The following is a 26,679-nucleotide window of genomic DNA, read 5'->3' on the forward strand; positions in this document are numbered from 1 at the left end:
GTTCGTCAACTGGAGCAATGTTAATTTCTTAAACCAGTGAAGTGGCCTGAAAAATATTTGTAATATGCTTGTGTAACACCAAAGGCTTCATGTAATGTAGATTTGTTACAGGAAATACCAAGTGTGTTAAATATCAAACTCCTATGTACTTTAATATAATAATTACAATTTAATTTCTTCTAATAAGACCATCAGGATTCTTTTAAAAGCCCAGACATGATCCCAACTCCCAGTAGGTTTATTATATTTCACATTCAACCTTGTCAGGATTCAAGAGAAACTTTGTATGGAAAATATATTTTTTGCTAGAGGCTTTTTGAGGTATCCTGTAGCGATCAGCTAAATAGTTTTGAAGGAGAGATGAGAGAAGGTGTAAATAATGCCCTGTCTCCAAGACTAATATTTCTCATTTATTTAAATTGTTATTTCTAAACATGAGCCAGTGGAAAACAAACTTGAGAAATACAGTAAATATATACATATTTGAAGTATTTTTATTCACAGTTGCAACAAGTTTTGAAAATCAAAGTGGAGCTATTCGAGTTGTCCGCACTCGGTGATGACTATCTTCTTGGAAGTGCTCCCAGATCGAGATCCTAATTTTTCCACTTTTGAGATCACATCCATTCCTTTCATTACGTTGCCGAAAACGACATGCTTCCCATTCAACCTAGGGAAAATCACAGTATCATTTATTGGCCTTTGAATTCTGACAAATTCGGATGTGCAACGAGAGTTTTACTATATTTTCCCAACATACCAGTCAGTTTTTGCAGTGCAGATGAAGAACTGAGATCCATTGGTATTTGGTCCAGCGTTCGCCATTGACAGAACACCTACACAAAGAGTTGGTGAACAGACTTAGTTGGTTTACGTAAGTTTGCAATAACTAATTTTGTATCCATTTTAAATGTAAATTATGCTTTTTAACTTATTCATAAAATACTATCCACTTTGAGGGTATCTAGTTGAGTCATGACAGATTTATATAGTAACTTGACGTGGTGATGAATTCAATTTAATTCACATAAAAACAATACAATGTATGATGCATCTATTTTTAGACAATGCCTCCATCTAGTGGTAACATTTTACATGTCCTTTTCAGTAGAGTGCTCATTCATACTAGTTTCCATTTTTTGAATAATAGTTTTAATAATCTCTCTCTCTCTCTCACTCTCTCTCTCACACACACACACACACACACACACACACATGATTAAACACATACCAGGTCCTGCATGTTGCAATTTGAAGTTCTCATCTGGGAATCTGGGTCCATAGATGGATTTTCCTCCAGTGCCATTATGATTGGTGAAATCTCCACCCTAATCCCACAGGGTAAAGGAAGCATACATTACATTCAACTTGTTTAATAAGGCTGAACAAAAACAACTGAATTTCTGGTGAAAGTTTAAGAGTAAGGTTACAAACACTGCAGCCACTGAGCATGCCTGGTCCTGCCTGACCTCTAAAGAATGAGAATCTAAACTTGAGCAGCTCTGGGCAACTGGCAAACCCAGAAAGATGAAAAGTACCTGGCACATGAACTGCGGAATCACACGGTGGAATATCGATCCTTTGTACCCGAAGCCCATTTCTCCTGTGCAGAGGACTCGGAAGTTTTCTGTTATGAAACAAGAAAGACAACTTAATGCAAAGACAATAATTCAATTCAAAATGATATAATACATATTAATTGCCAACAGTATTCCTACCTGCTGTTTTGGGGACCACATCAGCATTCAACTGCAACAGAGAACTTAATTAGGAGTGGCAGTCAAACAGTGCAAGAAAAGAAAAGCACTAGGCCCTGTCGCTCTGAGGTGATATCGTGACAATATATCGCGCCACTGAAACCGAGAATGACGTTTCAGGAACTCAAGCAACCGCGACTTCTCAAACAGGGCTGAGGTTATGGTTATAGAGTTGTGCTTGAATCGATGCAGTGGGCGAAATCATCATTTACAATACATAAACTGGCTTTATGGTTATCATCTTAAAAACGGAGACTTATTTTGATGACTGCCCACATGTTGCATTAAAAACCAAACTGCATTATGCAGAGGTCAGAAACCAGCATGATCCGCGTTAACTCTTCAGTAACGACCAGTCCTTTTAGAGGCACTTGAAACACCACCACCAAAGCACAGTGGCGCTTATCCATTACTACCGTGCGTTACACACATCTGCAGTGAAGGTGTAGACGTGTTTACACACAGCGCTCAACTGTGCGCAGGTGCAGATGCCGGCTCTGTACCTCGAAGGTGACTCTCCCCAGAGGCTCGTTGTCCGCGGCGATGTCAAAATAAACCACGGGGTTTTTCACCGGGCTGGAGCTGCACAGCCGGGCCGCGGCCAGCGACAGGGGGGCGCTTTTCAGCAGCCCTCCGGCATTACACCGAAGAAACAGACCTGTGAAGGGCAACATTGTCGCAGCGTGAATCCCGCAACCAACGACTTCTGAAATGCCGCTACATCCAGGAAGTACTACGTACAGCACATTTCCGGAGGCCTGCGCAGTTTTGCACAGTTTTGCAGAGATGCGCATCCTTCGAGGGCTGCTGCGTGACGTCACTAAAGTCCGCCCACAGTCTCCAGCGCAGCTCTGGTCGCGGTCCAGTGACACACATTCTGCGCAGATCTGCTGTATCGCCACGATCCCATTGGTGGAGCAGCGCAGGGCTGCGGGAAAGGCGAGCAGCAGCTCTGCGCAGGCGGGCGGGAACACAGAAGATCTGTCATGAGTTCCAGCTGCTCAGCCATGCGACAGCGACCCCTGGCGGTCGGGTAAAATACCATGCGCTAGATTGCATTTATTTTAGGATATAGATTAGAATATTGTGCAGTTTGATGTCAACACAGATTATGTGGTTACTAGCAAAGGTTGTGTTAAAGACAACCACAGCACACTATACACAATTTGATCATGTTGCTGTGACCACCCCACACTTTACTGTGCACCATACACCACACCATTTCACTGTATTTTTACCATGATTTTACAATATAAAATAGACCAATCAAAGAACATCCCCAATGTGGAAACACTTATCAACCCTGGTGTCTAATAGCCAGTACTCAGGTTTTTAATTTTTAATCAAATCACAAAAATACAATAACCATTCAACAAATAGTTTCAAAACCTTTCAATTACTATTTATTTAATTACTTTTATTCTTAATTAGGCAGTACCACAGTACACAGTCTCTCATTTCTGTATTACAACATATAACACAGGTGAAAAAATGCACATAAGAAAATGAACTTTGCCAGTCTTCAACATAACCTGTTTGAACATATTATATTAATTTCAGTTATTTTATTTTATTTTTAGTTATTTTACATTTTTTTGTATTTTTGAGTTCATCCTACGTTCTCATAAAAAAGTCTGTTGATTTACTATGTACTACTGAATACTATCTTGGATCTCTACAAAAATATATTTATTATTATGATGATAATCATTATGATTAAGAATAGGAATCAAATCAAAGTAAATTCCATTGGTTCCTAAGACAGGAATTGACTGACTCCTTTGTAGGGTTGGACTAGAGTGAATGATGGACTAGAATTATAGTAAATAATATAGTCTTGTAATTGAATACTAATAATGATCAGAGGACAAGTCTATGGACAATCTACAACAGGGGTTAACAGTGCCTTTAACCAGAATCCCTAGATTCCTCCTGACAATAATGCTATTTTATTGCAACACAATACTGTTTACTTGATAAGTCTACCTGGGAGCTATCCTCAGTGAGGTGAATTGTTGCTGAGGAGTTATTTGGATCAGCTGCTTGCATTTCCTCAGGTTTCTCTAAAGCTGCTGCTTTAACTGCATTAGCCAGTCAGGTCCGGAAGATATTTAAGTCAGGGTGACACAATGATATGATTATGAGAATCAGCAAGCATCCATACCATATACAAAACAAAGGGAATTTAATAACTGCATTTGATAATAAATTATCAGGCTAGTGGAAGGCAAGGGATGAATTAAGTATATTTGATAAGACATTGTTTTAGAATTAATTTTGTTAATATAGTTTAGGATTTGTTGGTTAGTGCCCTTTTATAATAAAGTAGCATAAAGCTGTACCATATTTAAAGAACCAAATGAACACCATGATATACAGGTTTCATCTGAATACATATTTATTAGATAAATATTAGGTTGTCACATCATCTAACTACATACAGTTTTGCAAGACTAAAAATCACAATTAGTTTTTCTCTGACCAGTTTAGAATATGAAATGATTGTACATACAATGTACAAACAAAACGACAATGGCCACTTTTGCATGTATCACCTCAGATTGTACCTTTTTTAATTTTTCTTTTCGTCTGATCATGATATCAAAAATTGTACAAACTATGGATTTGGTTACAATCTTCTGGAACCCCCCTCCCCCACCCCACCGTCTCCCAGGATTTTCTTCATTTTTTTTCTGTAGCACCTTAAAAATACACAGGTGATAGACTAATACACATAGGCTAAATATTACATGTAGGTAAAACAAAGGTTTTAATCCCCCTCGAAGGAGAGGTTAAAGTATATTACATAAGTGAACAAACGCTGAGAGATTCCACAGACGCTAACAAACAAGATTCATTTTCCACATTGAGTCACTTCTGATAGGGGTTGCAAGCTTTTTTAATTCTAAAGAAACAATGCACATTCCCAAGGAAAATGAATACATTTCTGTTAACAAGTCTCTATTCATCATTTACATATGTACAGTCATCCCTCAGCTCCCCCCACTGGAGCCGCTTATTGTGTCGAAACTCAGTCCCGTGTCTCTGTGGGGAGACTCAAATCCTCCAGGGTTTTCTTCAGACGATTAACTTTAGACGATTGTGCAACTACAATACATAGGGGTTTGTTACGTGGAAATGGCTCATACTTCAATGCGAGCAAACTGTAAAATACACTTTTTAAATAGATACACGCATACATGCACTATATATATGTGTGTGTCTATGTATTATAAGAAATGAAAATAATGTGGCAGTGCATTTCTTTAAAAGAGAGACCATTCATTTGACTTAAAGTTAGACCCAATTACAATAATATACAAGCACCAGTATGATATCTTTACCATGTTGTTTTTCAAAATGTAATAATAATTGTAGTAGTTAAAGGTTGGGTTTCAAATTATTAATGTGACCATTCTTTTTCTAATATATACTTTTGGGTACAACCAAATAATACAATATTACAAGCCTTACATTTAATTACAAAATGTTATGTAAAAAAATATTTAAAAAGCAAAAAATCATAAACAATCTGTAATATGGGATACAAAATTTAAATGGTCTTTAGCTTTTACAAAAGCTCTATTTTCCGTAACAGTAATAAAAATAAAAACTTTATTTTTTTATGTAAGGCTGTAATGTATTCTTTTAAAATATCACAAATATAATGACAAGTGAGCTGAATTGTCTTAATATATTTAATTTCAGTTGTCAATAACCTTAGTCAAAAGATACCACAGCTGTCAAAATCATGCCAATCATGTCCTTACTTTATGAAAAATGAAAAGTCTAACAATTAGACAGAGATTGACAGAATATACCCATTGAACAATACAGCTTTGAAAACCAAGACAACGTAGTTTGCATTAAGGTTACAATTGTATAATTCCAGATTCCTCTGTCCCATAAACTTCCAAATTATTCTGAAAGGGTGAGGTTCTTCTAATATAAAACTATACTAAACCCCAGTATTTTCCCTTTTTTTTGGCTTTTTGTGATCAATTTCAAGAACAGGAAGATGCCTGCCTGCATTTTGCCATGAGTTGTGTAACTGTAATTGGGCATGAAATTGCCATGAACATAAATCCTAGACCAAATCGCTTCTGGAAACATCTTTGAAATGGTTCACTTTGTTTCAGAAGAACCCTCTTCGATAAGGGGAAAAAGGGTTACCAGACAAGTAGTGGATAGCAATAATGGACAACCAATCATGAAAATGATTAATATTATCGAAGACAATACTAAAATATTCACAAAGGTATTTACAATAGCTTTCTCTTAAAATAATAAATTTGCATACTGAACAGCGTTTTCCTGTTAAAACTTGAAGTAGAAAAGAAAGATGGCAACATCTCTAAATGATGTTTACAGTTCCAATACTGCTACCAGAAAGAAAAGGACAATTTGTTTAAAATATCTACAGAGACATATTGGGGACTACCAGGTATTTATGCATCTACAGCAGTGGTGGATCATGTTTAATTCTTGAAAACCTCTTTGTAATAAAAGTGTAAACTCCCTCCCCCCCTCCCCAATGTTACAAAGATAACTTTGGTGATATAAAGCAATTTCCCAATGGAGATTTAATTGTTGAGCATTTGCAGCACTGAAAATAACAAAAACAAAAAGAACAGACAAAATAATAATAATAATAACAATAATAATAATAACAATAATAATTACAAAATGAACAATACATAGTGAATACCAGAAATGAATCCCTTCCAAGAAAAGTTAGTGTTTTAAAAAATAAAAAATAAAACAAATGTTTTTTTCTCTAAATTCGTTGATGACAAAAGCATACTGTCTTAGCTCGAAATATCACTAAACAAGGGCAAAGTTGGCACACATGCACTTTTTATACGACTTACTGTACATAATTCATCGAGGAGAGAGACAGACGTCACACAATGGGTACAAGAGCGACGCGAGGCCCATGCGGGAGAGGAGACCACAGAAGAGAAGCTTTAGCGAAGGGTGCAATACAGTGACTCTGGCACAGAGGTCTAGAAGGGCAGTACATGTAATAATATTCCAACAATGTCATCCATTTCTTTTCACTCTCTCTCTGTTTTTGTTTTCTTCTTTTAAATAAAGCTCTCCTGGCAGGTGAGATAGGAACTAGACTACTATGTAACAGTCTTGTACAAAAAAGCTGCATTTTTCTGTCTGGGATTGAAATGCCCATTCCAGCTAATTGCAGAACACAGTGGGGTGAAAGTTCATTTGCCCTCTTGTCAAGGGATTACTGCCCCTCCCCGGTCCTTATGTATCTATATCTATATTTATTTAGATATATATATATATATGGGATTTAAATTTGTATTTTTATTATTTTGTGCAGTGAAAACAGGATTTTATGTTTATAAAAATATGAAACAAAGAAAGAAAGAACAAACACAGAAATAAAATGTCTCTATTAGTAAGATTGATTTCCCTTATCTGCAACAAAATGAGAATGGGTTTCCAACTTTAATTATAGCATGTGAACATTGAAAGTTTTTGATCTCTTGATGGCCCACATATCGACTCATATCGGGCGACTCCTGTTGATTGTGTTGCAAGCGATCTTCCCTTTGAGATTTCCTTTCTCTTACAGTTACGCGTAATCTCTTGTGCTTTTAAACGGTGCTTGGGGGACCCGGAGTGCTATTACTCAGTTGGAAAAAAATGCAGATGACTTGGGAAGCCACAGTTTTGAGAACTGGAAGAAAAAAGTTCTGGGGGGACTTCGGACACTGGCCAGAACGGGCAGATGTTTTTTTGTGTTTGTTGGTTTTCTTTTTTTTTTCTTTTTTTTTTTTATTTATTTTTTGTTTTGTTTTGTTAAAAGGAAAATAAAAAAATAAAAAAATGCTACAACACTTTCCTAGGGTTCACATAGAAATCTCTCTATGTGACATCAAATGAACTGAATATAGCTGCACAGTTTCTGTTAATGTTCAAAATGATACTGGTGGCAGCCAAGAGGACTGTCATATTCTGGCGTTTACCACAACCTTTTAGTCAGTGTGAACTGGCTAATGAGATCATTCAGAGGAAGAAGAGTACGGGGAGTGCATCTTTGTGTTTCTCAAGTACGGAGCTCCTGTCCAAACTGGGAGTTGACTCCAGGCAGTCAGAGGTGTTTCTGAGGGGAAAGGCTTCAGTTGTTCTCAAAGAGGGAAAGAAGGTCGTCATTGCTATTGCTCGGGAGATCGGGGGGGTCCAGGTAGGACAATAACTCGTCTGGGTTGGCGAGCTCTGGAAGGAGCTGTGAAGAAAGAAGACAAAGGAGTTATATGACCTACCTGCAGCCTCTGTTGTGAAAAAAACATGAGTGATTCATTTAGATCATAATATTATAAACTCAGTTCAAACACTGACATCGTCTGGGGCTTAATTATGTTTCTTGCAAACCTTAAAAGGAAAGGGAAATGCTGATTTTGTAAACTTTTGCATTCAAAACACAAATTATCTACAATAAACAATAACTGATGAGTAAACATCTCAGCTGTATGACAGTAATTAGTTATACTTTAAGAACTTATTCTTGTTGTTATTTTTATTTTCACATTTAAATGTCTCCAGAATTAGCCAAACCCGGAAGAGCAATGCTCACGTACCAGTAGAAAAGTTAGAAAAGTTGTTAATGTATGTAACACTGTATGAAGCTGTATGTAATGTTTGTGTGTGGTTACATAGGAAGCGATGAGGAAAGCTGTACCATCTGTTTCTTTTTTTTTTCTTTTCTTTTTTTTAACTATAAGTGCCCCGTGCTGTGCTGAAAGCATGATGCACACTTACATCCAGGGACGGCTCCGGCATTTCAGGGGCTCCCTGCCCACCAGCCTGACCTTCTAAGGCAGAGGAGGGGTTAAAGGTCAGGTCGCTGTGTGGATGGCTGTTAGAACCAGGCTGTGGTGGCGGTGGCTGCCGTGACTGCTGAGGAGGACCAGTGTGATGTAATGGCTGCCCTGACTGGCTACTGGGGTGAGAAGGTGCGTGCAAACCCTGCTGCATGGAGCTATGGGACTGATCAGTGCTGCCAGGATGAGGGATCTGTGAAGGAGGAGAAGCAGGAGAAGAAAGTGAGGCCCCCCATGCGCCACGCTCGGCCTGACCCACCATAGCCACCAAATGAGAAAAAGGAAGACCCCTCACCCCAGGCAGCAGCCCTTCAAAACTAGAGACTACTGACCTCTTCTGTTCAACTTGGATTCTCCTCTTTATAGCAAAGGCTGACAAATACACCCAAAGTGTCAAAAACACCACCTAGGAGTCTGAATTAACGGTTTATTGCTATTTCCATCCAGTGCGTATCTTTCTACATACAAGATTCGCCTTCAATTCATGCAAAAACCTCTCTAAGACCATTTCTCGGTGTGCGTTTAGTTGGTCTGCTCCTCAGGCTGCAGTGTAGATGCCAGAGATCTGACACATCAGCTCTTTCCGTTCAAGGGCTCAGGTTGGAATGTGAGAAGAGGGTGGTGGATCCATATGTGACTTATTCTCCAGCCATTTACAGCAGCAGTCCATGGTTTGGACCCATTTCAGGTCAGACAGAAAATGGCTCTTGGAGATGGTAGTTGAGTTGAACTCATCGTTTTTAGTGGAAGACAACAGAATAGAAGAGTTGCCTCCCGGGTTAGAAAGCTACCTCTGCTGGGACGCCTTCCTGTTTCTGTCTTATGCCTAGGCTGACGTCAGAGTTGAGGAGTGATGTCACTTACTGTGTCCGCCATGCTGTGGCTGAGGGGCTTGTCAGGAGTCATAAGGCTGTTGGGCATGTCGGGTGGGTGGGATAGCTGTGGTCCGTGCATGAAGTCATTCATCGATGTACCACCGGGGTTACCATGGGGGAAGTCAAAATTGCCGTGCCCCTGGTAACTATTGCCTATCATACAAATCAAAAACACAGTGGACAATCGATAAGACAACCTCATTTTTATTAGTTCAAGTCTGCACACACAATCATCTGCAAAGAAAGTACTGACATTTCTTTCCTTGGTATATAATATTCTTAGCATGTGTTTTACTACTGTATTGTGCAATATGTTTACTGCCAATCCAGTAGAATGTAGAAATGAATAAAGAATAATGACGCCATGACTATTGAGGAAGTCTTGAATGTGAGATGAAGCACTTGACTTGAATTTGGTTTTGGTCTAGCTGGAGAGAAGTTACTGAGAATGGAGGTGCTGTGTTAATCAGCAAAATAGTTAATCCAAAACTCAATTCTGTCTGCAACAACTGAACATGTATTTCAGATGTGCCTTTGATTAAAGCCTTCTGCTCCTTTTATTAGGTGACAGAGAAGAGGAGCCCAGGATGAGTTTATTCCAGACTCCTACCTTGGCTGCCATATTCACTGCTGTTTCCTCCGGGTGGAGGAGGTAGCGAGGGGTACGGAGACGGACCTGGACCGAGAGCTGCAATCATTTCCATCACATTGGGCATGATCATCTGGCTGGGACTCATAGTCTTGAACCTCTTGGCCAGTGGTCCATCTGGGTCTTCTTTGATGTGCATGTCTGATTTAATCGGCACCGGCCTCCAACTACATGTCGGGTCGATGGTGACCTCCTCAAACTCAGAGCTGCGAAAGAGCAGGAGAATTAGTCTTTCACATCAGCAGCGTGAGCCTAAGGAGAATTTGTTAACCAAAGTATGTATTTATATATTAATTGAAAAACTATATAGTTTACAATAATAATTATACAATTATAAGGTAAATAGTTCAACAGTGCCTTTGTAAGATGACAGCACAGAAGCATTACAGAAGCATTACTTCAGTCAGTCAGTGTGTACAAGGAATGAGGAGATAGGGGGGGATTTTGTGGTTTCATCATGTTCTCTTTTCTCTTTGTGTGACAGATTGCTTAAATAATATGTATGTAAAGGGAAGTATAAATCAAAGTTTATCTATACAATAAAACGAAATGTCAGGTTGATAGAACGGAGACAGACCGAAATGTGAAAGGACATATTTTGAATAAAGTGTTGCTGAAAGGATGAATACTTACTTCTGAATAGCGTTCAGGATACCCCACATATACTGGTCAACTTCCAGGCCCTCTAATAATGCTGTTTTACTGGGAAGGGAAATAAAAATCACAGCTTGAGTTTATGGCTGCCCCACAAAGCTGACATCTTTTGGAGACGTCAATAGCAGTCACCGAGCAGATATCCAAGTCAAATTTCCACTTTACATTTAATCTAACAAATGGGATCCTTAATCAAGTATAGCAATACAACTACAAACACTTAAATAAGTGCCTTCTTTAATTACATAATATAAAGGATTTGTTTTTAATGCAGAATCTCAGGAATTAAATACAGGATTTCTTATTTTTTCACCTACTTGGTGATGCATGTAATATTATATATATATATATATATATATATATATATATATATATATATATACACACACACACTTTTTTTTCATAATGGAAATCGAATAATGATATATAAAATAGTAATTTTCCTTACTTGCATACAGGACATCGCCATGTTCCTCGTTCACAGTTCAATTGCAAATAGGATTCCAGGTCAAAACACTGTTAAAAAGAAACAAACACTGTTTAAAAAATCGTACAGTTTTCTTTTGGTATCGTTCTCTTGACTATGGTTGAAATTTAATTGTAAATCAAGACTTTAATAAATAGCAGACATTTAATAAGAGCACAGATATAGTTAAATTATAGAAACTCTTGATCTGACTATATTACTACACTACGGAGAAAAGAGGAACATGCAAATAAGAAAGCTGCTGTGCAGAACAAAAAGTGCACAAATTCAGTCCAGCACTTGCCTGCACGTGTTTACAGTCATGGCCTCTCGCTGGAAGCTGAATCCGTCGGAAAGTAATTGGACATTTTAGAGACACTTTGATTGCCGTCTGCTCCACACTATCTTCTCCATTTAATGTGGCATTGCCCGAGGATGCTGCCACGCTGCTGAAATTCCTCTTTACTGTTGGGGGAGAAAGGATTGAGATTCGAGATTCTGGACACCAATCAACCGCAAACATGCTCTATAATGTGTGCATCAGGACAAAGACTTTCCCAATGTGGATAGGCAGCTTACTTTTCGTGATGCAGTGCTCAGCTGGCAGGAGTCGCTTTTTCAACAAGCCTTGGAGGACCGACCGCACAGAGGGCCTGTGGACCAGCTGGAGGACAAACAAGTGCGACTGCGAGCAAACGAGAGAGAGAACCACACTTAACTGGAGTTCAAGAGCCCATATAGCCATTACTGATCAACAGCTGCTGCTTATGAAGATTCAGATATCCATGCTTTATAATCTTACATTTCTGAAACCTGTGTGCTAAATATTACAACGACCGTTCACCTTTTAAAACAATGTGTGACTGCAGTCCTAATGAGGTAGCAAGCTAATCAGGGGCAGTTCTACCCACAAAACAGCTCAAAAGTTAAATTAATATCGTTTTATATAATTAAATGTTATATGATCTTTGGTCTACTGATCTACTGTTTGGTAACATAATCTAAGTATCACTACTAGCACATCATGTAGGTCAACAATACTCACACAGCAGCAGGCCGTGACAGTGATCTGAATTGTGTTTCTTCCTGGCTGACAAACGTGCTTCAGGTGAAGGGGTTTATGGGAGGTCTTGTTGTCCCCTCTCTCGATAGTGAGTGGCGTGGCGTTGACGCTGACTTGCACCGATGCCGGCCAGTTTGTGTTCATCTGCCGGTCTTCATGATGATAACACTTAAACTGAAGCTCCAGGTCAGACCTGGGATGCAAAGCAAGCACTCACTTAATCAACGTGTACATTTATACTACTTGTTATACATACACAATAAATATTAGTAGCTTAGCCAATGAGATTTGGAGAAAGGATTCCAATTTAGCGTTAGGAACTCTATTCATATCTTAAGACCTTCTAATATCTGCCTGGAAGTACTGTACTCTTTAATCACAGCTCACATGACATATTTACTCCTGCCTTGCTAAAAAAATATCACTTTCAGTCACTTGCAGTAACGTGACATCTCTACATTGACATTTGATTAAGTAAGATTATTGGTTGCCACCCTTTTCTAAATGTTAGAACTTCATTCCCTCTGGAGAGACCGACTGGCCTAAAAGAGGGTAGAATCACATGCTGGACCAGAATACAAAGGGGGTGAGAGATGCTGCTTTGTGAAAGAGGTCACAGTGTAAGTACAGCATGGCAGATAATCAGAGCACAAAGCTGCCGGCCCACCTCCACATGAGGGTCTGGTGGACAGATGGACGCAGATGGAAGACGTGGTTGCTGACTGCCAGGTTGTGTTCCAGTCTGAAGGGCTCCAAGACAACACCGTCTCTCACGGGGAATGTCAAGCGCAGCTCGTCGTTGGGGTTGGCTGGGATCGAAGAGGGAGAGAAAGCGTGAACTTTCCCTTTTGCATCTGCGGTGCGATAACAGTTGGGTTTTTAATTTTCACAAGAAACTTAAACAGGGCTGCAGCTGGGGCTCAGGGATCAGATTCGCTCTGTGTTCCCCACTAGTGATTATTTAAGCAGTTTATTTGACACCGTTCCTATTCGCATTCAAAATACATGTACAATCAATAAAAGAATGGAGGTTCTCTGCTCTCAAGACCACACAATATATCCGTATGTGCTATCATACAAATCACATGTCAGACTGCCCATGTCAAGGCAGAAGATGCTGGGAAAATCAACACTATTTTAGATATTCTAATGATATGCAAAATGTAATGGTATACAGCTGCTTAACTTTGTGGTCTTGCAAATAGAAAAGGCAAGGCATAACTGTACAATGCAATGCATTTATGTTATTAATGCAATTAATACACTTTCATTAACAAGGGCTAATTATTTTGTAACAAAATAAATACAAAATCCAGCTTTTGATACAGATAATACTCATATTTGAGGTGTCTGAACATTAATGGAACAGTACTCACTGGGAGGAGGGGGGAGAGCAGTGATATTTGGTTTAATCTCTGGTGGGAATGGTGGCTTGACATCTTGATTAGGTGACAAATATGGTTGAATACTGCTTCCTGGGGTCATCGGAGGCGTGGGGTTTCCTGGGACAGGTGAATGTGGGTAATTTCCTACAGGCCTTGGAGGCTACCATAGAAAAGAGATTTGAAAGAGTTATCTTCAAGAAATACACACAAATATATACATACTTAAAGCAGCCTCCAGAGTTTTTCATTCCCTTGTAGAAATGTAACTTAAATTAGACTGAGCTAAGAAAATACAGGTGTACATTCAGTTTTTACATACAAAAAGGAATGAATGGTATTACTATCAATATTCAATGTCTCAAAAGCCTACCTGTCAAAAATAGTGGAATATATATTCACTCATATTCATAATCTGAGGCTCTTATAGTGTATACCTGGACTTTCAAACTAAATGATCATGAATAAGTCTGAAGGCTCTTGTTTATAACTGATACAGTGCACTATTAAAAAGGTCAACCATGTTAAAAAAATCATAAAACATTTACTACTCTGAATAATATTACAGTGTGGACTGTATACATCCATGTATTTAACACTCCCAACGATCCCACATTTTAACCATGGTACAAATTGGACAGACATACCCCATTTAGACTGCCTTGATTGTATGTATATCCACTTCCAGAGAAGTTGCTATTCTGACCATTGAATGGCTCTTGCTGAAATGATGAAGAAACAAAATTTAGAAAGTTAAATACAATATTGAAATGCAAACTGCCTTCAGGCCCTGTTCCAAATATTCTAGTGTTTATATACAATACAAGTACTGCAAACAAATAAACAATAAAATACTAGATGGGTCACAGCTTTAAATACTACACTCTGTGAATGCAGAGTAATTAATTAAATACTAATTAAAACAGGTTTTGAGTTTAACTCTACAAATCATTGCATTATTATCAAAACACATAAAACAAATGCCCTCCTAATTGAAACAGGAAAGTTAAGACACATATAAAATATATCAAATACTGTCGAAACTCAGTCAAGTCGGGTAGTGCGTTGCAGCCTCTCACCTTATAATACTGGCCCATGCTGACACTCGGTGGGGGATACTGTCCTGCGCTCTGCTGGCCCTGCATCCTCTGACCAGGGTAGTTGGGGGAGGGCAGCGGCCTAGGGGGGTTGGGTGTTGGATACTGCCCTTGCTGGCTGGGAAACTGGCTGTTTGGTCCATACTGTTGGCTGCCGTAGTTGGGCTGTGTGGAAAAAAAACGAAAACGTCCTTGTTTAAAAACCTGCACACATTTGCTTATACGTACACAAGTGCAGATGGATGGACACACGTGAGTTTCATGGTAAACCTGCCAAGCCGCTCACCTCTCCAGGGTAAGGTCTTTTTATCCCTTGCATAGGCATGGACTGAGGTCTCGGGCCCGGGTATCCCTGCTGTGGCATCCTCTGGCTGTGGTTTCCGAAGGGGCTCATTCCCGGCGGCCGGGGCTGGTTCATGCCCATGGGCGGCCCGCTCATGTTGGAAGCACTCATGCCTGCGCCCATGTTGGCAGGGTTCATGTTACCTGGCATGGAAGGGGGACCCCGGGGGCCAGGCTGGTTCATAAACTGGTTGTTATATGCCTGGGTTGGTCCCATCTGGAAAGAGGAACACATCTGTAAGAGAAAGGGAGGCTAAATTAGTGCTCAGGGGTTATCTGACGTTTCAGTAGGGATTTAGTGTGGAGGCACAACAGTATTTCATACCGGTCCGTATTGATTCATGTCCTTGTTCTGCGTTTCCTGTAGGGCGGCGACAGTGGCCGTGGCGGTCGCAGTGGCCGTGGCGGCGGCGGCGGCAACTGCAGCAGCGGCGGCGGCGGCAGCGGGCTGGGTGAAGTCAGCGGTAGGCCGCGTGTGAGGGGGGATGCCCATACCACCAGGGGTATTGGGACCTCCTGGGTAACTACAAAAGACAACAATAGGAGTTTTTAAAAAGGGTCTGTTTTAATCCTTGGGTGACTAAACTTTACATTCATTAGCAATTTTGTGCTGAAATTGTGCCAAAAACTGTACGTCCATCAAATATCATTGTGATCGTATATCAATGTTCACTTGGCCCCTTTCTCCCTGTGTACTGCCCTTCAGGCTGTCGTACAAGACTTTGGAAACTATAGACACATTCTTACCTCCCCCCAAATCCACCCCCTCCTGGGTAGCTGGGCCGCCCATACATGCCCTGCTGCATATACTGCTGATTGGAGCTTCCTTTGGCTGAGAACTGTTGCTGTTGGCCAGGGAACTGAGCAGAGTTGATACCAGGATTATTTCCCGACATGCCAGATGCCATAGGGTTTCCACCGGGATTCATAGGGTTGTTAGCATTTGCCATCGGGTTGCCCAATACCTATGTCAAATCCAAAAGAGTCAGTGATTATTTAACAGAACAGTAAACAATGAACAACTCGTCAGCTAAACTAAAACAAACAAAGAAAATGCAATCAGATGCGTTTCCATACTTACGTTGTCTGGTATACCTTCAAAATACATGTATATTTACACTCTGTTCTTTATCCATGCTAACCAGAATGTGTAACAAATGTGTGATGTGTTATAATAATATAGGGTAGGTAACTCCTTGTTAACAACATTGTCAAAACTAAAATCTTATTGTATAAGTTATATAAGGAGACACTGTATAGTGACAAGAAAGAAATACAACATGCAACTATCAATTAATAGATAACATGTATGTTATTAAACATCTCACCTGGCTCTGCGACGTGTTGGTCACCCCCCAAACTGTAGTTACCACAGATAAGGAACCTGGAGGCTGGTTGGTGTTTTGTTGCCAGGGAACCGAATCATAAGGAAATGACCCATCACTGCACAATAAAGAGAAGAGTTTGAATATATAAACTTCTTCATTATAAAGAATTGAAACATTTGGCTTCTGATGTTTATGTAAGTTATGTAAGTATTGCTATAGTGTATAACTTTACAAAGCCGCAGAGAATTGGATTATGAAAGCATAACATATATTAAGAACACAAACACAAATGGAAAAATAATGTCCATTGAGCAATAGCCATGAAGAATTATCAAACAATATATTAAATTAGGGAACTCTTTTCTAAACACAAATAACTTCTTGCCAATTACGGAAGTTTGACCTTGTCCCTTAACACTGATGTACAGTGAGGGAAAAAAGTATTTGATCCCCTGCTGATTTTGTACGTTTGCCCACTGACAAAGAAATGATCAGTCTATAATTTTAATGGTAGGTGTATTTTAACAGTGAGAGACAGAATAACAACACAAAAATCCAGAAAAGCGCATTTCACGAAAGTTATAAATTGATTTGTAAATGAGGGAAATAAGTATTTGATCCCCTATCAATCAGCAAGATTTCTGGCTCCCAGGTGTCTTTTATACAGGTAACGAGCTGAGATTAGGAGCACTCTCTTAATGGGAGTGCTCCTAATCTCAGCTCGTTACCTGTATAAAAGACACCTGTCCACAGAAGCAAATCAATCAATCAGATTCCAAACTCTCCACCATGGCCAAGACCAAAGAGCTGTCCAAGGATGTCAGGGACGAGATTGTAGACCTACACAAGGCTGGAATGGGCTACAAGACCATCGCCAAGCAGCTTGGTTAGAAGGTGACAACAGTTGGTGCGATTATTCGCAAATGGAAGAAACACAAATTAACTGTCAGTCTCCCTCGGTCTGGGGCTCCATGCAAGATCTCACCTCGTGGAGTTTCAATGATCATGAGAACGGTGAGGAATCAGCCCAGAACTACACGGGAGGATCTTGTTAATGATTTCAAGGCAGCTGGGACCATAGTCACCAAGAAAACAATTGATAACACACTACACCGTGAAGGACTGAAATCCTGCAGCGCCCGCAAGGTCCCCCTGCTCAAGAAAGCACATGTACAGGCCCGCCTGAAGTTTGCCAACATCTGAATGATTCAGAGGAGAACTGGGTGAAAGTGTTGTGGTCAGATGAGAACAAAATCGAGCTCTTTGGCATCAACTCAACTCGCCGTGTTTGGAGGAGGAGGAATGACCCCAAGAACACCATCCCCACCGTCAAACATGGAGGTGGAAACATTATGCTTTGGGGGTGTTTTTCTGCTAAGGGGACAGGACAACAGCACCGCATCAAAGGGACGATGGACGGGGCCATGTACTGTCAAATCTTGGGTGAGAACCTCCTTCCCTCAGCCAGGGCATTGAAAATGGGTCGTGGATGGGTATTCCAGCATGACAATGACCCAAAACACACAGCCAAGGCAACAAAGGAGTGGCTCAAGAAGAAGCACATTAAGGTCCTGCAGTGGCCTAGCCAGTCTCCAGACCTTAATCCCATAGAAAATCTGTGGAGAGAGCTGAAGGTTCGAGTTGCCAAACGTCAGCCTTGAAACCTTAATGACTTGGAGAGGATCTGCAAAGAGGAGTGGGACAAAATCCCTCCTGAGATGTGTGCAAACCTGGTGGCCAACTACAAGAAACGTCTGACCTCTGTGATTGCCAACAAGGGTTTTGCCACCAAGTACTAAGTCGAAGGGATCAAATACTTATTTCCCTCATTAACATGCAAATCAATGTATAACTTTTTTGAAATGCGTTTTTCTGGATTTTTATGTTGTTATTCTGTCTCTCACTGTTAAAATACACCTACCATTAAAATTATAGACTGATCATTTCTTTGTCAGTGGGCAAACGTACAAAATCAGCAGGGGATCAAATTATTTTTTCCCTCACTGTATCAATACTAAAAAAGCACAGAGATAATAAACAAAAATGGTTCACCATGAAATCATAACACGGTTACTCTTTTTTTTTTGGGGCGAGGCTGCTTTTGTTATTTTCTGGAAAACATTTTTTTTTACCATCTTAGTTGTTGTGGTAAGAATTTAAGCCTTTCTTCACAAACCTGCCTCTGGCTGTGTATCAGGGCCTAATTCTGGGAACAGTGTGCATCAGCCAGCACAAAATGTACTGCAAAACATGACTTCACTGAGCACTTCACTCCAGTGAGAATTCTCCTGCAAGTCTCATTTAAAATACAGCAAAGCTTTATTTGGTCTAAACTGCAAAATGCTTTCTCTGTGTCTATCTTTTTAGTGTTTGGATTTCTGGAATCATCCTCACCTGCAGTAATAAGGGTATTGTTTACTACCAAAGGAAGATGATCAAAATACTCCTAATGCTGAGAATGTAATTTAATATTGCATTTACTGTATGTAAACTTGAAAACACACACGCAGACAGACAGTAATACACATACAAACATATATGTGGATGCCAAATGCAGCTTGAACTCAATCTGCACAACTGACTTGAAATGTTAGCAAAAATAAGAGCTGAAACCGGGTATCAGCCGCGGCAGATTGCCTCCCTCCGTGAAACCCGATCGAACAGGAGGTTTTGAACAGAGGTTTGTCTTGGCACTGACCTGTGTGGGATTGTGGGCTTCATGGAGCTCATGGGCGGCTGCATGGGTAATTTCCCAGGAGTTTCGTTCTGGCGGTTCTTCTGGTGACGGAGGAGAAGAAGTCGTCCCAGTTCCTCACACCACGATGACAGGAGGGCTGCAAAGGACGCAGAGACGTTCATAAGTTCTTCCAGGACAGGCAATCTGAACAATCACGCTTTCTTCAGTTTAGCTTTCCTCAAGTCAAAGCAAATGTCACAGGCTCTTTCCATTACTTGGCCTTTTTAAACAGGTTGGACTCGGAGGACTCTTCTGGCTTTGGAGAACACACTCCATTAGTTGGAATAAAGACCTCTTAGTCAAATATATTTCTTAAGGCCAAAATCTGTGATTTTCTTTGTAAATCTCTCATAATAATAATGACTCTAGATAAATCTTGTCATCCAACAACTGAATTCGATGGGAATTTTCTGATGCATGTCAAGTGAAGAGGGAAATTATTGTATTACTTTTATAACTGTTAAATATAAATGTGTTGGAGAACAAAAGGTTCCTTTAAAATGAAAGTCAGTACTTCAGAACTGTTCCCAAAGAAAAACACAAGCTTGACCAAATGTTAATTAAGAAATACATTGATGATAGGTTTATTTTATTTGTATTGTGCCAATTTCTTTTTAAACCTATACACAGCCAGCTTTGTCATTCCAGGAAATATGTTGCATCTTGAAATGTCAATCTGAATGAATCATTTGCAGTATTTGGTGTGGGTTCAACAACAAGTCAGCAACGACTGTTCCACTCTTGAACAGCAGCTTAAAAATAATAACAATAAAAGCAAACACTTCAAAACAGGCATGCTACAAACATACAAAGTGATCTATAATGATAAAACAGCAATACGCTTGTGTTTGGAGATGTACACCCTGGTGCAATGTGATCTCACAGCTGTCACTTCTCATTTCCACCACAAGGGTTCACCCCAACCCCGAGAACCTGCAAACCTGCCAGCGTGTGTGTTAGGTAACCACGACTGCTTGCAAGCGTTTGATCAAATCATATGCTTTTCATCTGCAGTATATCTTTAAGACTATGCCAGCTACAAAAGACTCCCTTTTCCTTTTTATTTTGGATAGAAAAAAAGCTGTGTAGATATAATCACTTCTAAGGGCAGGGAGTCTTTCTTGTGATGCACACTACCAGCACTTGAGTTCTGACGGGTGAGAAACAAAGTGTTCTGCCAAACAGCAGCGGCGGCGGCTCACACGCAGCCATGTCAAAATAATAGCAGCTGCCCGGGCTCTCTCTGGCCCAGCGTAATTACTGCACTGTGAAATGGAAGCAGTCGTCTTAAGTGGTGTTCTAGTCTGGGACGCCAGGTTCTCCTGTGTGCACGCATGCATATGCACATGAAGTACTTGACGGATGAAGATAAAAAAAACAAAAAAAAAAACAGCAGGCTAATGGAGCTGATGTGCTGGATGAACAAACAAAAGAGTCTCCCTCTCTTCAGAAACACGCCACCCCGGAGCCGTGCTCGTACAGTACAGGAGAGGAGACAAATGCAAAGTGATAATAGTGCCATAATTAGGTGTTTCTCTAGTACTCCGCACACCCGATCATAAACACAAGTCTAAGGTCTCCCTTTGAAGCCAGGAAATCTGCCTAATAATGTTGCATTTTCCCTCACATGCTGGTTACACTTCACTGTTGTGATTTCCTTCACTGTCCCGTGCATTAACACACTAGAGTGCTTTCATTTAACGCCTAGACCTGGCGTGAAGAAATGAAACCCCCTCGTTGCAACTCTTTAACCTTAGCATAAATAATGAATGTCACTTTAGCTCTGTGTGCTTTCACAGGCTGCAGATGCAAATAAATGTGGCTGACACCTCCGCTGACACACACACACACACACACAAAACAGAACCCACACTTGAGATAGAAACCCAAGGATACCCTCGTTTTTAATGCACGTGCCAGATCTGTCAGGCTTTAAAATGTTACAATTAAACAATTAGCCCATGCAGTTAGGAGGAATATTGCAACCCCCCATCCCTCCTCCCGCACTCCTCCAAGACAGGGTAGGGAGGAAAAAAAAAAAACACTGCAGCGCTCTCATTTAAACACCGAGCACGTGAACATCAGTCTATGTGTAAAGATGAAGAGGAGAGTACAAAAGACATCTACAGATGGTGCCAGCAGTCACAGCCTCCATCTCTCTCTCTCTCTCTCTCTCTCTCTCTCTCTCTCTCTCTCTCTCTCTCTCTCTCTCTCTCTCTCTCTCTCTTTTAAAACGAGCAATGAAGAGCTACAGTAAGCAGCTGCTTTTTTTCCTGTCGAGGCAGGTGTCCAGAAACTGTATTCAGACATGTCTGACTCCTCGGTTACTCCGGGATATCGATCAGACAGTAATGAGAGACTGTACAGCATAACATGACTGATCAGCTCTTTTACTTGCACTTAATGCAGCATGAATATAAAAAGAACAAATGCAGGCCCCGGCGAATGACAAACTGAAAGGAAGTACTTCAGCGATCTAAACAAATATGTACGGGGTGAGAACTGACCTGCCATAGCATTCCTGATGAACGTCTCATTCTAAGTGCTTGGCCAAGGGGGGATACATAAAGAATTCAATTGCGGCATTTGTTGTCAAAGTATGGATCCTTCATGCAGTTAGAACAGGTCAGGGCTGCAGCTGTTTTGTAATGTGTGATACATGGCAGAGCTAGCTTAGGAAAGTCTCTTTCTCTTCTGTCCGCTTTCTTAAATCAGTCTATAGATATGAAAAGTCTTCTGACAGGAATCAAACTGACTGTCCCCTGTAAGGAAGCCGGCCTTATCATAACCCTTTGAGGCCTAAATGGCTATACAGCTTCTCAGTAACTGAACTCACCCTACTTGCTGTAGTATTAATCCTCATATATCCACATACTTAAGTTGAGACCAACTGAGCAGCAGCCCACCCATAAGCCACTGGGATTTCAGTTGAGCATTATCCTTCACATTATATTGACAACGCATGTACAATATAAATTGTGGTGGACACAAAACCGAACATTAAGAATGCATTTCAGATTTTTTGATTTATCCGCCAAAGACAAAATAACGGAAGTTTCTCTAAGGACTCCTTCATAACATCAATTCAATTTGTGTCACTTTAAAATGTTGAGACACCCATTCTTATATTAAACCCTGTGTTTGGATTGATTGATTTGATCGGGAGACTTTTTCTGCGCATGTAAACCCTGTACCGCGTGCATTTTCCGTACACACTGCTGTAAATGCATCAAGCCTCTCTCTCTTGATAAATGTTACATTAACAAATAGCCCAAATTGCTAAATACAACGTTGCCAACAAAGCAGCTAAAGCCACATTGTGCCAAGAGCTAACAACAACAGAGCAGGTCTAAAGAGGGAGGACAGGATCACCAAACTACTTAAATGGAAATTATTATACCCTACCATTAGTAACAGCTTATCACCTCACTAAATCACCACTTCTTGTTAGGAAACATGTTTAAAGGGGCTGGGAACTATTATTTACTCGAAGACTAAATTTACTTCTCATATGACAGGTTAGAAAGTGGGAGGACAAACAGGCCCGGCAATTTCTCCATCTCCCCACAACCCCCTCCCTCCCCTGGGACATCTACAGGAACACAATAGGATTACTGTTTTTTTTCTTTTTCTTTTATTCCTGCTGCGCCAGTTCAGTTCAATAGGAGGCCATACAGACTCATGTGTTTCCATCAGTGCAACTACAACCTTAAAGGAAAAGTGGCTTCTATCTTGTAATAAACCTACATCTCTATTTTTATGAATTATTAAGAATTCAAATGTAAATAAGTGGTTTACTTTTCAGTTTTCAGAATATCTATTACTTTATTCACAATGTTTTTCCAATAATTAATTTATAGAAGGTCTTTTTTTTATTTTTAATGAAACTAGCTCTGAGATTTGTGGCCCACATTTACCCTGTAATAGTTCTTCTAAACATGTAAATAAAGCAATCAAAACCACAACCACTTCACCACTTCCATTTGAACTGCAATTAAAGAATGCACTGTGATGTAAACATCAGACAGATACTAAGCTAATGATTTAATTCAAAGCTTTTTCTCAGAGATCCCCAAGACCAGTCTGTGAAATTGTCCAGATTTTCCAAAGGCATGATACGGGTAAACATTTATTGATGTCTGAGACTGAGGTAGCAAATCACTGTAGGGTCAGCCAGTCTGCACAACTGCAATGCATTATGGGGCCAGGCAGGCTAGGTTGTTTATTCTGCTTCCATGAGCTCCAGGTTCTGCTGTGTTTCATCATACCCTTGGGAGAAATGATACATTAGATAGATAGATGTCTTTATAACTATCCATTATTTCTTCATTGATTATCTATCTACCTATCTATCTATTATTCTCTCTGTTTATTTAAGTTCAATAAAAAGAGTGGCTTCCAGGTCTATTGGTTCTTTATTTAACAAAGCTCTTCCAAGACATCATCCCTAATCCCATTCTGAGTGGATCTCCCACTGGAAGAAAAGGTCTGGCGCAGCTGTGTCTTGGCCTTGATCTGGAGTCTCCCAATCCAGGCCGCCATCGCTGTGAGCCAGCAGGTATGGCAGACGCCCAGGGCTCCTGCTTGCTCTTTCTCCATTCTCTATGGAACACCTGCTCTCCCATGAACCAGGGGTATCAGTCTCTTGTCTGGCACCATCAAGGCAGTAATTGTGCATCATACTGTCTGGTGACAAGCGTCCTTAGATTAGAAATAACAGAGTGGCACGCTACCAAAATGGCAAAGACTCTGGGAAATGGAATTGCGGTTAAAGGGAATGCTGTCATGATTTCGGCAGGCCTGACACACGCGGTCACACACTGCTAAAAAAATCACAACCAAACAAGGGTATCAAAATAGGTGGTCTTCAAGAATTCATTTCTGAAAAATTAGTAATTTTATGCAGCTAAAATTATTCTATAAATATTACTTTGCACACTCCGCAATTATCTACAATTATCCTTCATTATTGCAGGCACTACTTTCAAGCGTGGATTTTGAAAGTCTAGAAGAACATAGAAGAAACTTGTGGTTTAAAATGTTAATTCTACATGTCAAGGGGGCTTTTTGAAATGGTCCAAAACAGAAATTAAGTGAAGCAGAACTCTTGACATAAATCAGCATTGCCTGTTTGTGTTCTTTTCTGTATTGTGTCCATTCGAAACACAGGTTTGACCCTAATGATAGCTTTGACAACTCTTAAATTCCAAAAGGTGGCACTACACACACCTGCATCAACCAAGCTTTGCCGCAAAAAAATCACTTGGGAGTTTGTGGATGGTTGGCCAAAGTGGTTGAGATCCCAAACAAAAACAAGAAAGGCAAAAACAGCCTGCAACTGCTGGTAGCTGGAGACCTCTGAGGGCTTGCAATGACCTGCTCTCTGATGTTTCTAGGGGGAACTAACACCACCCTTGCCAGCTGAGGCCCTGAACAGCCTCTTTTTGTGAAGCCATGAATGTATTGCCCTCCCACTGATGAATGTAAATTATAAATGAAAGACAGAATGGAAGCCACATCTCCCTGGTTACCTAAATCACCTTAAAAGCCATGCAAAGTATTTCTGTCTGCCTTCTAAGCACAGTGTTTCTTTCCAAACACATCCAAGTTTTCGAAAACAGGGGTACCTCACCCACTTAAACCCGTGACTTCTTTAAATACCTTTATTTGACCTTAATCTCAATACCTAAAAAGCAGAGGGATCATTTTTTTTTATCACGCTTTAAGCAGTCGTGACCTATAAAGTGCTGTGCAGCTTTTTTGTTTGAACGATTACAATAAAGCTCAGTACTAATCACCAAATTAGCTTGAAAATAAATTGCACTTATTAAGCAGCAGAAGACATTAGTTTGAGAAAACTGTTCCTTCTTCAATTTTCTTTTTAATAAGAAAATGCTTCAGAAGATTACATTATTTACTACAGTATGTTAATCAGTATAGTTTTCGTGGCATTTTAAGAACCCGTTTTCCCCAGATCCCAGGCAGCCACAGTTGGGTCACACGGATCCCCTACCGCACACATGAAACACCTGCTTGTTTCCACCCTGATGCAGTCTTTTATGAATTAAATTTAATATGATTTAATAAGGCGAAGTGCCAATTGCAGCAAAGGAATAAGTGAGCTGCAGGGTTGGTTTAGGACCAGAACATGGTTAGTGTCGTAACAATGAAGTGCCACAAAGCTCCCCTTAGTGTTATAAGCAAAGCAGTTGGACTTGCCATCGATACAATACAGCAAGACAGAGGAGGTGGACACAACGGACAAGCTCAAGGTGAGTTGACGGAGGGATTTAAGTCAAGCTTATGTAAGGCACAACAGTTTAAAAACAGAACAGATTGATTTTTCAGACACATAGTAACACTATTATGTCTAATGCCTATCCCCTCCTTTTTTCCAGCCTCCCTACCTCTCCATCTATCCAAGTATATTTTATTGTAATAAAATATCATCTTACTTTCACACACTCTGTTCATAAGTTACACTTCTCCCCTCGGTTACAGAAATGTGTTATTCAGTCTTTCAAACTAAAACACACAGGAAGCATATTTAGGTAAATGCATCCAAATATTTCTGAACCGTTGATGGAACAATTCTAAAGCTCTTTGGTTTTAAACAGTTTCCTCTTGAAACCCCATTTCCAGCACTCAGTTTTTTCTTAATAACTGGGTTTTGGGCTTTTAACTGTTACACATACAACTGACTCCAAACCTAGCATCAGGATACTGCAGTTTCTCTGGCTAATGAATCAGGCACCCATTTCCATGGGAACAGAGAGGTCTTTGAAACTAGAACCCGGTGTAAACTGCTTCATGCTCAGACTAATATAACTGGGACCCCCTCATTATACCTGCATACATACACATATACATACATATATACATTCTCACTGAAACAATACATATACAGCACACCATTAAAAATAAAGAACAGCCTTAAAATACTTGGCAAATATTCTTATAAATAGTTGGACCAAGGTATTTGTTTTCTTTTACCACAATAAAAGATTTGAGGAAAAAATAGGAATCCCTGTGTAAACCATTCTTGGTAAAAATAAAATAACCAGAAACGCATTCTGAATAAAAACAATCAAACGAACCAAAAACTGTACCCATGGACCCAATTATTTCTGCATACACCTCCAATGCCTTTAACATTAACCTTGTGAGAGAAGAGAGGAGTGTGTCATGCAACTGAACCGCAGGGCTCACCCGTGTGAGGAGCTCGGACCGAGAGGAATATTATAATATTTACACATGCTCTGAAACTGAGACTCAAAAGCAGAAGTCCAGTATGCAAACATTTCTAAATTCACGGAACTCTTCAGGGGAAAACTCAGGGGAAATTGAGCTCCAGTTGCTTGGTGCAAATTGCCACATCAGTATTATTCGCCTTTCAATTTACATGCAAAGGTCAAGATTGTGTTGCACAGTGCTCTATAAAATAAGAAACAAAAAACTAAATCTTGATCTGGTTGTTAACT

At 40.1% G+C, this 26,679-nt stretch overlaps 2 protein-coding genes across 9 annotated transcripts in view; both read right to left on the bottom strand.

Moving 5' to 3' along the window:
* Positions 1 to 476: 476 nt before the first annotated feature.
* On the bottom strand, positions 477 to 2,693 carry ppifa (peptidylprolyl isomerase Fa). The gene is made up of 6 exons (XM_066693323.1): positions 2,261 to 2,693; positions 1,719 to 1,749; positions 1,539 to 1,627; positions 1,232 to 1,328; positions 761 to 836; positions 477 to 670 (listed from the first exon to the last, which is right to left on the bottom strand). The coding sequence occupies exons 1-6, from the start codon at positions 2,549 to 2,551 to the stop codon at positions 535 to 537; spliced, it is 720 nt and encodes a 239-aa protein (XP_066549420.1). The 5' UTR covers positions 2,552 to 2,693; the 3' UTR covers positions 477 to 534.
* A 1,438-nt stretch (positions 2,694 to 4,131) lies between these two features.
* The window catches only part of zmiz1a (zinc finger, MIZ-type containing 1a), a 144,375-nt gene continuing 121,827 nt past the window's right edge, over positions 4,132 to 26,679 (bottom strand). For 4 of the 8 annotated variants that reach the window (XM_066693846.1, XM_066693845.1, XM_066693847.1 and 1 more), the window contains 18 exons: positions 19,160 to 19,295; positions 16,462 to 16,576; positions 15,881 to 16,098; positions 15,459 to 15,657; positions 15,078 to 15,368; positions 14,774 to 14,956; positions 14,342 to 14,416; positions 13,689 to 13,857; positions 12,980 to 13,166; positions 12,295 to 12,505; positions 11,829 to 11,934; positions 11,554 to 11,714; positions 11,232 to 11,299; positions 10,763 to 10,831; positions 10,091 to 10,335; positions 9,470 to 9,633; positions 8,544 to 8,798; positions 4,132 to 8,010 (listed from right to left, as the gene is read on the bottom strand). In XM_066693846.1, coding sequence (XP_066549943.1) covers positions 7,903 to 8,010; positions 8,544 to 8,798; positions 9,470 to 9,633; positions 10,091 to 10,335; positions 10,763 to 10,831; positions 11,232 to 11,299; positions 11,554 to 11,714; positions 11,829 to 11,934; positions 12,295 to 12,505; positions 12,980 to 13,166; positions 13,689 to 13,857; positions 14,342 to 14,416; positions 14,774 to 14,956; positions 15,078 to 15,368; positions 15,459 to 15,657; positions 15,881 to 16,098; positions 16,462 to 16,576; positions 19,160 to 19,295 — 2,960 coding nt within the window. In that variant the 3' untranslated portion in view covers positions 4,132 to 7,902. The remainder of the gene's footprint in view (positions 8,011 to 8,543; positions 8,799 to 9,469; positions 9,634 to 10,090; positions 10,336 to 10,762; positions 10,832 to 11,231; positions 11,300 to 11,553; positions 11,715 to 11,828; positions 11,935 to 12,294; positions 12,506 to 12,979; positions 13,167 to 13,688; positions 13,858 to 14,341; positions 14,417 to 14,773; positions 14,957 to 15,077; positions 15,369 to 15,458; positions 15,658 to 15,880; positions 16,099 to 16,461; positions 16,577 to 19,159; positions 19,296 to 26,679) is intronic. The other 4 variants (XM_066693848.1, XM_066693850.1, XM_066693849.1 and 1 more) reach the window with 3 other exon arrangements.

This window comes from Amia ocellicauda, chromosome 20 (assembly GCF_036373705.1).
Source record: "Amia ocellicauda isolate fAmiCal2 chromosome 20, fAmiCal2.hap1, whole genome shotgun sequence".
Taxonomy (NCBI): Eukaryota; Metazoa; Chordata; class Actinopteri; order Amiiformes; family Amiidae; genus Amia; species Amia ocellicauda.

Coding starts and splice junctions, on each gene's coding strand:
- ppifa (XM_066693323.1), bottom strand. CDS start 2,551: ATGCGCATCTCTGCAAAACTGTGCAAAACTGCGCAGGCCTCCGGAAAT. Junction 1,750..2,260: donor TGGGGAGAGTCACCTTCGAG/GTACAGAGCCGG, acceptor TCTCTGTTGCAG/TTGAATGCTGATGTGGTCCC. Junction 1,329..1,538: donor TTCCGCAGTTCATGTGCCAG/GTACTTTTCATC, acceptor CTGTGGGATTAG/GGTGGAGATTTCACCAATCA.